Below are 13,565 nucleotides of genomic sequence, written 5' to 3' on the forward strand. Positions count from 1 at the left end.
ACCTCCAAAGCCAATAATAAATGTTTTCCCCGCTCCTCCGCCTCTCCCACCCTGAAAATTTTATTCCTCCCCCCTCCCCACCAGATTTTCTCCTCGGAACTCCTTGCAGAGTTCCAAAGGCGCGCGAAGGCCGAATGGAGGCCGTAAAATTGGTGTGGGGTGTCCGCCGCCTGCAGGTAAGTTTATTACCATCTCATTTATGTTTATTTGAATATACAGATGAAGGGCCCACTTCCAGGCAGCGGGAGGAGCCGCACTGACGTCCCCCCACCGCCGGTAATATGCAGTGGGCCCTACTCAATGTTGTGGGTCAGGGCGGGCCTCTCCCTGCAAAATTTTACCAGGCACCGCACCGTCGAGGGGCCGGTAAAATTCAGCCCATGGGTTCAAATTCCACCGCAGCAGCTGGTGAAATTTAAGTTAATTTAATTAATAAATTTAATTAACTAATTAAAATCTGGAATTGAAAGCTCGTAATGGTGCCATGAAACTATCAATTGCTGTAAAAACCCATGTGGCTCACTAATGTCTTTTCGGGAAGGAAATCTGTCATCCTTACCTGGTCTGACCTACACATGATTCCAGACCCACTGCCCTTTGAAATGGCCTAGCAAGCCACTCAGTTGTCAAGGGCAATTAGGAATGGAAAACAAATGCTGGCTTTGCCACTGACTCCCACATCCCTTGAAAGAATTTTTAAAATGGCCACGCTTTTGTAGAATATGTTTTAAATCACAGTTGGCAAATACCACCTGCCAATGGAAAGTCAAAACATCCCCGTCAAAAATTCAAACACGTATCATTTCTTTAATAGAGAGAGTATATATCCATACCTCTATTCCCTCATCTTGATCGGCATCAGTATCCAAAGCAGAAAGCTCCAGTTCTATATCCCGATCAGATCTGGCATCTGTGGAAACCTCTGAAAATTCCCTCTATTAGTGAGCAAACAATCAAGTTTACGATTGTGAATAAATTAAAATACCCGCCTGGAAGCAACAGTATAACTAACAGCAAAGTCTTAAAATATACCAATATGCAAAACATACTCTGCCTAAAAAAACCTTCATTCTTGTGTACTGGCATGCAGTTTGACCAGCGACACAATGAAAGATACTGTCATATTGTAGGATTCTGAGGTAGTTTGTATAACAGTGTTGCTCATTAGTCATATGTGGCTCATTCAACAAATGAGGCAAGATACAGTACAAAACTGAAAGGAGGTTTACACAAACACAAAGGAAAGTGGAAACCCAATGGACTGGAAGGGCTGTAAAAAGCAACAGGTTACAAATGAAATAAGTAAAAGAAATTGCAAGGGATATCAATACATTAAGAAAGAAAAAGAGTGGCTATATGGAGCCTCAGCTTTTCACACCGTCTATTAATGACTTAGATGAAAGGAATAGTTTATATTCAAGCTCACAAATGAGACTAAAGTTGGAAGGCACAATAGGTAGGGCAGATGGGAGCAGGAAGTTACAAAGACTCAAGAGAATGATTAAGTGAATGGGAAAATCTGTGGCAAATGGAGTTCAATGTGGGGGAAGTGTGATGTCATCCACTTTGGATCCAAGAAAGAAAATCAAAGCATCTTCTAAAATGGTGAGAAAATAGGAACTGTAGGTTCATGTGCAAAATAAAAATCACCAAAGAGATAGTGGACAGGTATAAAATGCAAACCAGAACAACTAATGGAACATTGGCCTTTATCTCAAGGCTGTTGGAATACGAAGGGGAGGAAGTTATGCTTCAGTTGTACAGAGGCATGATCAGATCCCATCTGGGATACTGTGCTCAGTTCTGGGCACTACATCTCAGAAGGATATACAGGCCTTGGAAGAAGTACAGTGCAGACTCATCAAAATGATATCAGGCCCAAAGGATGAAATTATGAGGATGAGTTACATTAATTTAGCTTGTATTTCCGAGTGTGTAAGCTGCTTAGAATGATTCATGGATTGGAGATAGGTAAGATCTAAAGATTCTATTTCCTCGAGTGGGGGAAATCCAGAACAAGAGGGCATAATCTTAAAATTAGATCCAGGCCATTCAGGAGTAAAGTCAGCAAGCACTTTTTAAAAAAAAAAAACACACAAATTATTACACTCTTGTCCACCCCACCCCCCCAAAGGCCGGAGATACGTGTATCAACTGAAGCTTGAGATTGAGATTGATAGCTTTACTTAACAAAAATCTATCAAGGGATATGCAGCAAATGGTGGAACAGGTTTGAAGGGCCAAATACGCAATTCCTGTTCCTTAGTTCCTAATTGAGAATCCAGATGTGGCTAATTGTATTTTGATTAGTAATTTTTAATACCAATAACATTGTATGGAGAGGAGAGCTGTCATTATGGTCAGCGCGACCAATCAAAAAAACTGCTGCGGGCCAGCAGGAGAAAGCTAGTCTAATCAATAATGAGCAGCTCCAAAAGGGGCATCTGATGGCAAGGGGAGAGCAACTTCTAATCCTATTCTAGATAGAGAGCAGCAGCAAGATTGGCATGTCTCGTGTGAGTTAATATTCTCAGCAATCATTCTGATGAAGTCTAACTGCTGTGGACAACTGCTAGACAAAAACCTAGAAGCTGCACTAAGATATGTTCTGTCTGAAAGTCATGCAAGAATTCCAGACTTTGGTGGCGTACATTTACCTGTATTGATTACAAGGAGTTATGTACGAAAATCATACAACTAAATCGGTGTCACTGTATCTATGCTTGTAGTTAGTCTGCAGATGGAATGGTTGTACAGAGACCAAAATTACCAGCAAAGCTTGGTTAAACTGCGCAGGTAAAAGATATTTTCACCATTATAAGCATTTCTTTTAAAGCCAATATAATATTTTCCCCATTAAAAAAAAAACTCCTTTCCACTTCTTCAACAGTAAGTCATGAATTCTTTCCTTTTGCTCGGTCAATGGAAAATATACTTGCAGTTTATTCCCTATGTTTTGGGTGACAGGACAAAAAAAAACACGAGTGTCATATATATGCTGTAAAAGGAGGTTATGTTGGTCCTGTCTGGAGGAGTAGACTCTTAAAACGGGCAAGTTTGCCCAATTTTTCCTTGGGCTTGGTCAAACTTTGAGGCAGAGTTTTCTATAAATGTGTTAGCCCAGAATTTGCTGAAGCAGAGAATCTCATAGTGTCCCCTGTTAGATGAACATGTTCCTGCAATCCATCAACTCAAATAAGTTTTGCACACAGTTGCTGGAAGTGCAAGTTGATAACTGTGCGGCCAAACCAAGAGGGTATCTGCAATTCCTGTTCCTTAGTTAATAACGAGACAAACAGTGAATCTCTTACTCAAAGTGGGTTTCCTCCGGGTGCTCCGGTTTCCTCCCACATGCCAAAGACTTGCAGGTTGATAGGTTAATTGGCCATTATAAATTGCCCCTAGTATAGGTAGGTGGCAGAGAAATATAGGGACAGGTGGGGATGTGGTAGGAATATGGGATTAGTGTAGGATTAGTAGAAATGGGTGGTTGATGGTCGCACAGACTCGGTGGGCCGAAGGGCCTGTTTCAGTGCTGTATCTCTAAACTAAAAACTAAATGATATTTAAGGATTGAGAAATAATGAACTTCAGTGGGTGAATTCAATGTCAAATCAGGTACAGAAGAGAAAAATAAGAGGGGGAAAGAAAAATTAGATTGAGAGAGAGAAAAAAAGACAAAGGAGAAGATTATTAAAAAATTAACATTGCTAAAATCTCCAACAATTCTGAAGGAATAAGACTCCATACTTTTAATTGTTGACTTTCTGGGTAAAGGAGCTTGATTGGCAATTATCAATTATCACATTGTTATAAATGTACTTATGTTAATTAGTTGGCTTAACTTTATGGCAAGTTTAATGGGCAATTAATGTGCAAATGCAGCATTTCATAAAAATCTCGGGGAGGTTAAGGGTAAGATCCCATTTTCCTAAAGTATATGGCGGAGTAGCACATATTGGCAGCGATTTGTGATGATTAATAATTTACTGGGTATCCTCTTCAGTGCCATAAGTTGCTGGCTGATTGGCAGTTTAATGATGTTTGTCATTCACACACCGTTAGATTTTCAACAAATTCTGACCCAATACTATGCTCTAGCACAGCAAAACATATGGTATGAGTTTACTGAAAAAAAAAGAATCTGTGCATTACAGAGCCAGTTATGTTGGCCACTCACTTTTGAACCTATAAATTTGCAGAATATTGTGCATGCACTGAGAAATAGACTGAATTGTATTCAGCTATTAAAATGAAGGAACAGAAAAGCAAAACAAACTACAATGGTCTGGGGGACGGGATAGAATGCATAGAAAACTCATGCAGAAAAGTATTATGTTTTATATGTGGTTTCCAAAGTGGAACAAGGATACTGACTATTGTGACAAATCCTTACTCTATGGCAAGTCTACCTCTAGAAAGTGATCTCTCACTTGGAGTGATCCCATGAGCATGGGGAAAATTCTGCAATGCATCTTTAGAAATTATTTTATTAGTGCGGGGGGGAGGGAGTATTTTACGATGTGAATTTCAAGATCTCGGTCACCAAGTCCTCACCTGGTGCAGTTCAATATTCAATTGATCTCCGCTATTAGAATGTTTCCTATGACCAGACAGGTCTATCACTTGCAATCTGTCCCTGCAAGAATAAATGATCAAATGTTAATCAAAATCATTGATAATAGTAATTAGCTGCTGACTGCACGAAATAGTGGAGAGGCAATGGGGTTATGAGCATAACACATCAATCTCGAGCAGAAGGTTTTGTGGTGACACTGAACAAAAAGCAGGGATTTTTCTACATGGAAAAAAATCACTTGGGCTCTCACACAATTCCTGCAGACTAACAAGTATAGTCGAGGTCTGGCAATGGGTGTCCTGCCCAACTTCAACACAAGATGGGGCAGCTCCAGGGAAACTGTGAAAAACTATAAATAAAAAAAATCAATACATACCTTTGGAATATTGACTTGACACTGGCAATATCCAATTATACTGAGAATATCAAGGAACTTTATCAATTAAATTGTACAGAATGTTTGAAACACAACCTTAAGAAAGTCACCTATTTAGGGAGTAAAAGTCTCAATTTTTTTTTAGTGTTATAGTTATTGAGGTGTTCAAATTCACATTTTAGATGCACATTTATACATTACTTAGCATGCTCATTTGTGAAAGACGACGACATGCTTATTTTTGAAAGAGCTAAAGTAAATGAATTAATGCAGCATGGTTAAGGTCAGAGGAGTGCTTGCTTTTCACACAATAAACTGTGCAATAAACTCCCCAATTCTCCAGCATGAGGTTAAAAATAATCTTTGGATGCATCCCGATTTGCAAAATAGCAACCACCATTTTTGTGAGAAATTATGGCAAGCTTTATAATGATTTATACAAATTTACCATCAGTTGTGTACCTCCAAAATTCGCAAGGAAATCATCCAAATTTATGTGGGTGGTTGAGAGAAAACAGCAAGAAAGGAAAAAAATCCTTGATTACAGCTTTCCATTTTGAAAGTACTGCATTTCAGTGTTTCTAAACAAAAATGCTCACCATTATTCATCCATTTGTGTTGGATCCACATGCAATCAGGTGGTGCACTGTTAGCATTATAATAGTTTATGACAGATCCAAATGCAAAAATAGAATTGAGAATAGATGTTTGGTAGTACAGAACACGAGTATTGCCGAAAATGGAGACATTTTGTTGAAGCTTTTCGTCTTGCACTCATCAGGACAATCCGCAAGAATACCAATGTAAGAGAAAGCAACAGATTTATACTGTATGAGAAGACAGAGCTAATTGGTTGGCAAGTGGACTCTGATTGATAAAGGCGTTGCCATGAAGAATGCAGCAGTTTATGGTGACTGACAGTTAACTGCAGATGCTTTGTTTGAAATTTAAACCAGGTAGATTGGCTCTGATTGGTTCATTCCTCAGGGCAATGCCTTGACCAACGAATGGCTGTCAATTATTTTGTTTAGCTGAAACAGGGTGCAATGTGTGTACATGTTCTTTCTGTCTACAAAGAACAGGGCCCTGTGTATTAATATATGTAGCTCCCAGTATGCACAAATGCACCACACTGCGAGCCCGACTGACAATCTTAAATTGGTTGCCAGTGTAACTCTTAGCACACAAGGGATTATTTAGCAAATGTTGTCCAATCGCAGAATCACATCTAATGTTAGACATTGTGCTTTGAGTTTTGCAAGCATGGGCTGGTTGGGTATGGTCTGTACCTTGTCCGTTGCGAACAGTGGAAGAGACATGTTTGATACGATCTGCCAGTCTACCTCAGATTACCCTGGAAGGGTAATGCATCCCAAAAATTTGAACAACAGGTGAAGCTAACTGTTTCATGCTGCTACTATGCAGTAGCAACACGTGTGGTGTCTGCCACTAACAGGATGCTGCTTTCAAGCCAAAAAGACGTTCTGCCTAACAAACAAATGAGTAATGTGATATATGAATTTCAATGCCAGTGTGATGCTAGGTACATAAGCCTAAAGACTGGCGGATCGTATCAAACATGTCCCTTCCTCTGTTCGCAACAGGCAAGGTACAGACCATACCCAACCAGCCCGTGCTTGCAAAACTCAAAACACAGTGTCCAACATTCGATGTGATTCCGCGATTGGACAACATTTGCTAATAACCCTCAGTGTGATAAGAATTACACTGACAACCAATTTAAGACTGTCAGTTGGGCTCGCAGTGTGGCGCATCTGTGTGTGCTGGAAGCTACATATATTAATACACAGGGCCCTGTTCTTTGCAAACAGAAAGAACATGTACACACATTGCACCTGTTTCAGCTAAACAAAATAAATGACAGCCATTTGCTGGTTCATTCTTCAGGTCAATGCCTTGACCAGAGTCAAGCTACCTGGGTTTAAATTTCAAACAAAGCTTGGCAGTTAACTGTCAGTCACCACAAACTGGTGCATTCTCCATGGCAACGCCTCTATCAATCAGAGTCCACTTGCCAATCAATCAGCACCCTCTTCTCATGTAGTATAAATCTGTTGCTTTCCCTTACATTGGTATTCTTGCAAATTGTCCTGATGAGTGCAAGACGGAAAGCTTCAACAAATGTCTCTATTTTCAGCAATACTCAAGAATTGAGAATGTAATATGGAAAAAACTTCAATATGGAACAAATGGGAATTTGCAGTTTATTCAGGAGACACAGTTTTATCTGATTTTTTTTTCACACAGTAGAACAGTTTTGAAACCAGACACTCAATTAATAAAGCTCTCGATTGCATATTTTTAAAATAAAGAAGTTACATTGTAAAATAAATAGCCACTGACTGTTTTGTTTTGCTCTTCAGAGAGGTTTGCCAAAAATGATTCAATTTCAATACATTTTTTCATTGTGGTCATTACATCTAAAATACCTGGATGTGTTCATAAATCAAGATTCGCTAAGACAGAGATTGAGATACAGGACAAGAAAACAAAGTAATTAGAGATCATCGATACGAACTGCATTTTGTTATTACCTGTTTAAGTATTGACCAGTGGTAGAATTTGATCCATATGAAAGGGCATGGGAACTCCAACTACTAGAATCTGCATGACTCACATGTGGACTATAGTCTGTGGAAAACATACATGTTTCACTAATGTGAACTTGGATTTTAAAAAAAACACTATTTAGAGATTTATACTTAATCTGTTAACACAATACTACATCAGAAACAACTTTTGAGAACAAAAAAGTGAACACCAAAGTACTATGTTGTCACCAGATTTCGTGCATTTGAATGAGGCTAAATTTCCAAAGACAGATTTTTCTGTTTCAATCTCACTCCATTTTTGAATGAAATTTCCAAAAGATGTACTAACACACGTGCTTGTGAATGCATAAGTAACAATGTACAATTTCTATTTAAATATTACATTGCATGATTTGGCACCAAAAGAATAATATGTAATCATTAGTGTGCGGCAGATGAGGAGTTTATTCATCCAGATACCACTGGGTACTGCAAGCTGATCAGATAACACTTAAAAAAAAAACACATTGCTACCACCTCCAAAACAAAAATCAAAAAAGTGTTAAAAAAAAATCATTTTTAAAGTTAAAAAAGATGAGAGATAATCGGAAAAAAGTAGTTAATACTGTTTTTAGTAATTATTAGTGCTGTAAAGGGTTAATATTCCAGTAATAAAGGACATTCCTGACATTTGAGTAGCTTTTAATCACAGTATTACTTTAGTACAATCTGTGGGTTGAACATTCAAGAAACCAGCCAACACAAGGATAATAGGAATCCCTGGATCTGTTGCAGCCTGAATTAAAAGTCATGCTTATAAAATTAATTTTCTCAAAACAACCGATCAAAGCCACAATGGAGACATATTACAGTTCAGAGACAAGTACGAGCGATACAAAGAATGTTACTATTTTTACTTTCAGGTCACACTTCCTTTCCCTTTATTCCCAGGTCTGATTTAAATAGAAGTTTTCAATAATATTTATGTTGAAAACCTTATGAAAATACTTAATTGTATGAAGTAATGACTGCCCCTATTATTATGGAACAGAGGGAACAGACCAACCTGTCACACTAATTGGCTTTGTAGCACTTCCTTGGGAAGCTGTAGCCTGGACTGGGTCCGTGTTGTGATAACCTGTGCGGGCAGACCTAGAAATTGCACCCCACTTAGAGATGATTGGTCCGTCACCAAATGGAATTATGGGATCTTCATCTTTTCCCCTTCTCTGAGAGTCAAACAGATTTAGCCTTCGTTTCACATTCAGGTCCTGAAAACAGCCAAGAATGTCATGAACAATTAAACATCTGAAATCTTAAAGTTTCAAACACACAAGTTTTTGAAAAAATATTTTCCCAACTTTAACTTTTGATGTATAATCAATATTTTAAATCCTTTTACTGTGGATAAAACCTGGGTACATCATTCTATGGGATGGGAAACCTGGATTCTTATCCCTTCTTCATCAAGATTTACACCAAATGATTCCTGTGCTACCATTACATGCAGAATTTAGGTACCTAGCCAAAACATTACACATAAATTTTTGCATTTGTGGATTGACTGGGCACCTAATATTTTGTTCAGTTTTCCATCCTCCCAACTCAAGATACAAAACTCTTACAATTAGAATGCAGAATATCTACATAAGTGTCAGCTGTGATTCAGTGGGTAACACTCTCACTTGAGTCAGAAGGCTGTGAGTTCAAGTCTCGCTCCAGAGACATCAATACAGAAATATAGATTGATACTCCAGTACTGAGGGAGTGCCGCACTGTTGGAGGTGCCATCTTTCAGACAAGACATTAAACCGTGGGCACATCTACTCAGTCAGCTGGATGCAAAAAGATCCCATGGCACTATTCAATGAGGAACAGGGGAGTTATGCCCAGCGTCCTGGCCAATATTTATCCCTTAATCAACATCACAAAAAAAAAATCATCCACTCATCATCACATTGCTGTCTGTGGAAGCTGGCTGTGCACAGAAGAGCTGTGCACAGATTACAACAGTGACTCCACCTCAAAAGTATTCCATTGTCTGTACAGATATAAAATTTGACTGTGAATTTGGTAGGGCCCTAATTATAAGTAATTTAGAGTACAATCCTTTTTCAAGGTCAATCGTTGTAACACAAAACATTTATACTGATTGCATTTCAACAACTCGCATCTATATAGTGCCTTAACACAGTAGTTCCCACAGGAGGGGTATCAAAAAATACTTGACACCAAGACACATAAAGCGATATGAGGACAGGTGACCAAAAGCTTAGTCAAAGAGGTAAATTTTAAGAGCATCATAAATGAGGAGAGGCAGAGGGGTTTAGGGAGGGAATTACAGAGCTTATGTTAATTTTATATTAATTGCGTTTAATTCTATGCAGATGAAGGGTATTAACTGGGGTCTTAGTTGAGCACAAATAAAGAGACACTTACTGAAACTGTGAGCAGAGGGGTTGAGTTAGGAGTTATATGCCTGTAATGTTTCACTCTAAATAAAGATAAGACTCTGTAAAGAATGGCTCCAGTATCATCCATCACCAACTGGCTTTCTGAAATATAACAGCTTAGGACCTAGATAGCTGAAGGAACGCTGCCAATGACGGAGTGATGAAAATCAAGGATGTACAAGAGGCAAGAATTGAGGTGTGCAGAGGTCTTAGAGGGTTTTAAGAGGTTAGAGAGATAGAGAGGGGCGAGACACTGGAGGGAATTGAAAACAAGGATATATATATATATATTCACTAGAATTTTTATTTATTCAAAAGAAAGAGAATTGCACTTCATTTGAAGAAATGGAGAGTCAGGAAAATACTACATCCCCCACTTCAAAAAAGACCCCTAAAAGCTTAAAGCATCAAATTCTGAAGAAGGGGGGATCTACCATAAAATCCAGTACTCAGGCCATGCTGGTTACTACAACCTGCAAATCCAGACGAAATTTCTCCACTAATACAAGTGATCTTTTCCCATTTATGCAAGGGCCATTTTATCTTTTACTATTAGAGATGTTTGCATTCTCTCTCGAAGTTGCAGACCCTGACTGAGGTAGGGGTCCATGACCGCTAGCAGCCCAAGCATTTCTTCTCCATTAGCCTAGTGCATTTTGTTAGGCTATTTGACTGTCAGAGACATTACAGTTGACCCCTGACCCTCATCCCATGCACATGCACACAGACACTTTCAGTTATGATCACTAGATAATTGGGAGGCTGATTTTCCTCCTCCAACCCACTCGTGCTGAAGTCAACTGTAGTACCCCAGCATCTGCTCCAGGCAGGAGGTGACACTAGGCTCTTCCAGGGTGTGTCTATATGCCCTAATGCCATACTAGGTGATGCTTTTACCTGCTAGCCCATCAGGGAGTTATTTGCATGACTTTTAAATGTTAATTTTCAAGACTATCAATATTCCTTTTGGTGATGACCTTTTATATAATTTGAAACTATAAAAATATTTAATCAGTAAAATCATATGCAGCTTTGTAGTAGTAAGATGCCCCCCCTTCAGTGACAAACTCTTTCCAAAGATCATAACATGACCATATAAGGCTAAAAAAAAAGGATTTCAAAGCAAAAGCATGTCTGTCATGTCTGCAAACATATTCTCCTAAATATTAAGTAACTTTGCTCACGAGTAAAACTTACAAGTACTACTCTATTACACTTGAACTAAGTTTTAGGGAGGAGAAACTCATTTAGACAATGGTGTATATTAGCAAAAGACATGTCATGCATATTTTATGTTGGATTTAAAACTACAGTGTAATTTTGTCAAAAATAACATTCTTAAATCGTACAGAATACGTATAATGTAATTATACATTTTCACCAAGTACTGTGAAAAAACTTTTGAATGATTCAGATAAAAAACACTTCGTAACATGCCAACTTAAAGATGTGTGCCTGTATTTTATTTTGAAAACCAAGCCAGAACAAAACCCTACAGAAAACAGGACAGCAGAACTTAAAAGCGAATTTTTTCTTTGCCTACTTCCAGAATTTATCTTTAATTCTCATACTACAGAATCTTTGCAGTAAAGTGGTGATACCCAGAGCAGAATTAATGAAACAAAAAAGTGTATTATTGCTTTAGAATACCTCATTTATAATGTTAACTGAACTCTTTTAATTTGAAGTCATACAATATACAATATAATACAATGCACAATTATGAGAAGTGAACTCTTTCGAAGCAGCTCTGGTGTCTTACCATTATTTTCACACTGGTGGTTGCCATTATGTCTTTTGGCTCAGACTCCATTGCACTAATGCAAGAGCTGATGGTCCCACAGGACCATGGAGAATAGTGGGATATGCTGTCATCCTCAAATTTAGTGCCTGCACACAAATCACTGGCATTCTCAGAAAACTGCTGAAAGATAAACAAACAGATATTCCTATTATAATAGTTGACAAGATCTTTTAAGAAGTTTGAATATCAATGAAGTTAATTCAGTGCACACATGTTCCAATGTTACTTGCTTGGGTTCACATCAATTCTGAATAACAAACACTGGCCCGTGGTCGGGGTGGGAAATAAGAGAAAGATTTTCTGTGCGCTTTGAAATGATAAACCTTTCTTTGAAACACAGATTGACAATTTCATTGCACATAGTAAACAGAAGAAATCTTCCCCCAATGATATCTTTCCTGAATCAGTCATTAAAGTGAGAAGCATAGTAACGAGACATTTCATTGGTGATAGCTTTAAAAAAAAAGGGAACAAGCACATCAGAACACATCTCAGCTGGTGGTATTGTTGAATTGAAAATAACAATTTTTGTAATACTTTTTCTTTAATGACACAGGTTCTTCAAGACTCCCACTCCAGATCACTCAAAAAACCTGTTGAATCAGATTGGAATTTTGTTAGAACAATTGCTAACTGAGCAAACAAAAAATGTTTCAGAAGAAAAAGATATTACAAAAATTAGAAATGTGTTAGTTTAAACTAAGTTACAGCAACTCCTGTGGTCAAAATGCATTCAATGCTTTGTTTTCTGTGACTTGTACAATGGTTGGTGAAATCCATATCTGATGAAATACTATTTCTTTTTGTTCAACAAGAATCTGGTTTCTAAAGGAGACTCAGGATATGAAGAGGCCACATGATCAATGCATGGAACGCCAATGAAACAGGATTTTCGCTGTTCTCAAACAGGCAGCTAACTGAAGCATACCATCATAATAATTTAAGTAATAACTATTTGAGTATTCAATAGGCATGAAGTCTACAGAGACAAATTGCACCATAATATTACTACTTCTCCTACAATGAACTTGCAGATACAGGGCATTGCAACACAGCTGGAACCTGTTCTCACCCAACATCCATACTTGCACACTTTCCAGAAGTTATTGGATAATGATTTTTTTTATTCATTCATGGGATGTGGGCGTCGCAGGCCAGGCCAGCATTTATTGCCCATCCCTAATTGCCCTTGAACTGAGTGGCTTGCTAGGCCATTTCGAGGGCATGTAAGAGTCAACCACATTGCTGTGGATCTGGAGTCACATGTAGGCCAGACCAGGTAAGGACAGCAGATTTCCTTCCCTAAAGGACATTAGTGAACCAGATGGATTTTTACAACAATCGACAATGGTTTCATGGCCATCATTAGACTAGCTTTTAAATTGCAGATTTATTAATTGAATTCAAATTCCACCTTCTGCTGTGGTGGGATTCGAACCCATGTCGAACCCATGTCCCCAGAGCAATACCTGGGTCTCTGGGTTACTAGTCCAGTGACAATACCAGTATGCCACTGCCTCCCCTTAAAGACCAGGAACCCTGACTCATTTTTTCTTTCCTCCCTAGCGCAGGTATATTGAGGCAATTGCAGCACTTGTATCACTGCCCTCGAGAAGAATAGTTCTTTTTTAAGCACTGACCAGAGATGCAGCCAGAAAATCTGGGTCTTAATGGCAATTCCATAGTGGACAGTACAGCTTTGTACAGAACCGTTAGGGAAGCCAGGGCCTTTTATAATTTAGTAAAAAAATCATACGTATGGATCTATAAACTCTACTTTCAAAAGGCTTTATAGTCTATA

At 38.4% G+C, this 13,565-nt stretch overlaps 1 protein-coding gene across 12 annotated transcripts in view; it reads right to left on the reverse strand.

The window, feature by feature from the left end:
- The window catches only part of rc3h2 (ring finger and CCCH-type domains 2), a 90,649-nt gene that overhangs the window by 20,498 nt on the left and 56,586 nt on the right, over positions 1-13,565 (reverse strand). For 8 of the 12 annotated variants that reach the window (XR_010969000.1, XR_010968999.1, XM_068012552.1 and 5 more), the window contains 5 exons: positions 11,723-11,884; positions 8,574-8,778; positions 7,511-7,607; positions 4,558-4,639; positions 834-935 (listed from right to left, as the gene is read on the reverse strand). Coding sequence is in view for 7 of the 12 variants with exons in the window: in XM_068012552.1 (XP_067868653.1) it covers positions 834-935; positions 4,558-4,639; positions 7,511-7,607; positions 8,574-8,778; positions 11,723-11,884 (648 nt within the window). In the remaining 5 variants the exon portion in view is untranslated. The remainder of the gene's footprint in view (positions 1-833; positions 936-4,557; positions 4,640-7,510; positions 7,608-8,573; positions 8,779-11,722; positions 11,885-13,565) is intronic. The other 4 variants (XR_010969001.1, XR_010969002.1, XR_010969003.1 and 1 more) reach the window with 2 other exon arrangements.

The sequence above is a fragment of the Heterodontus francisci genome, chromosome 32 (genome assembly GCF_036365525.1).
Source record: "Heterodontus francisci isolate sHetFra1 chromosome 32, sHetFra1.hap1, whole genome shotgun sequence".
Taxonomy (NCBI): domain Eukaryota; kingdom Metazoa; phylum Chordata; class Chondrichthyes; order Heterodontiformes; family Heterodontidae; genus Heterodontus; species Heterodontus francisci.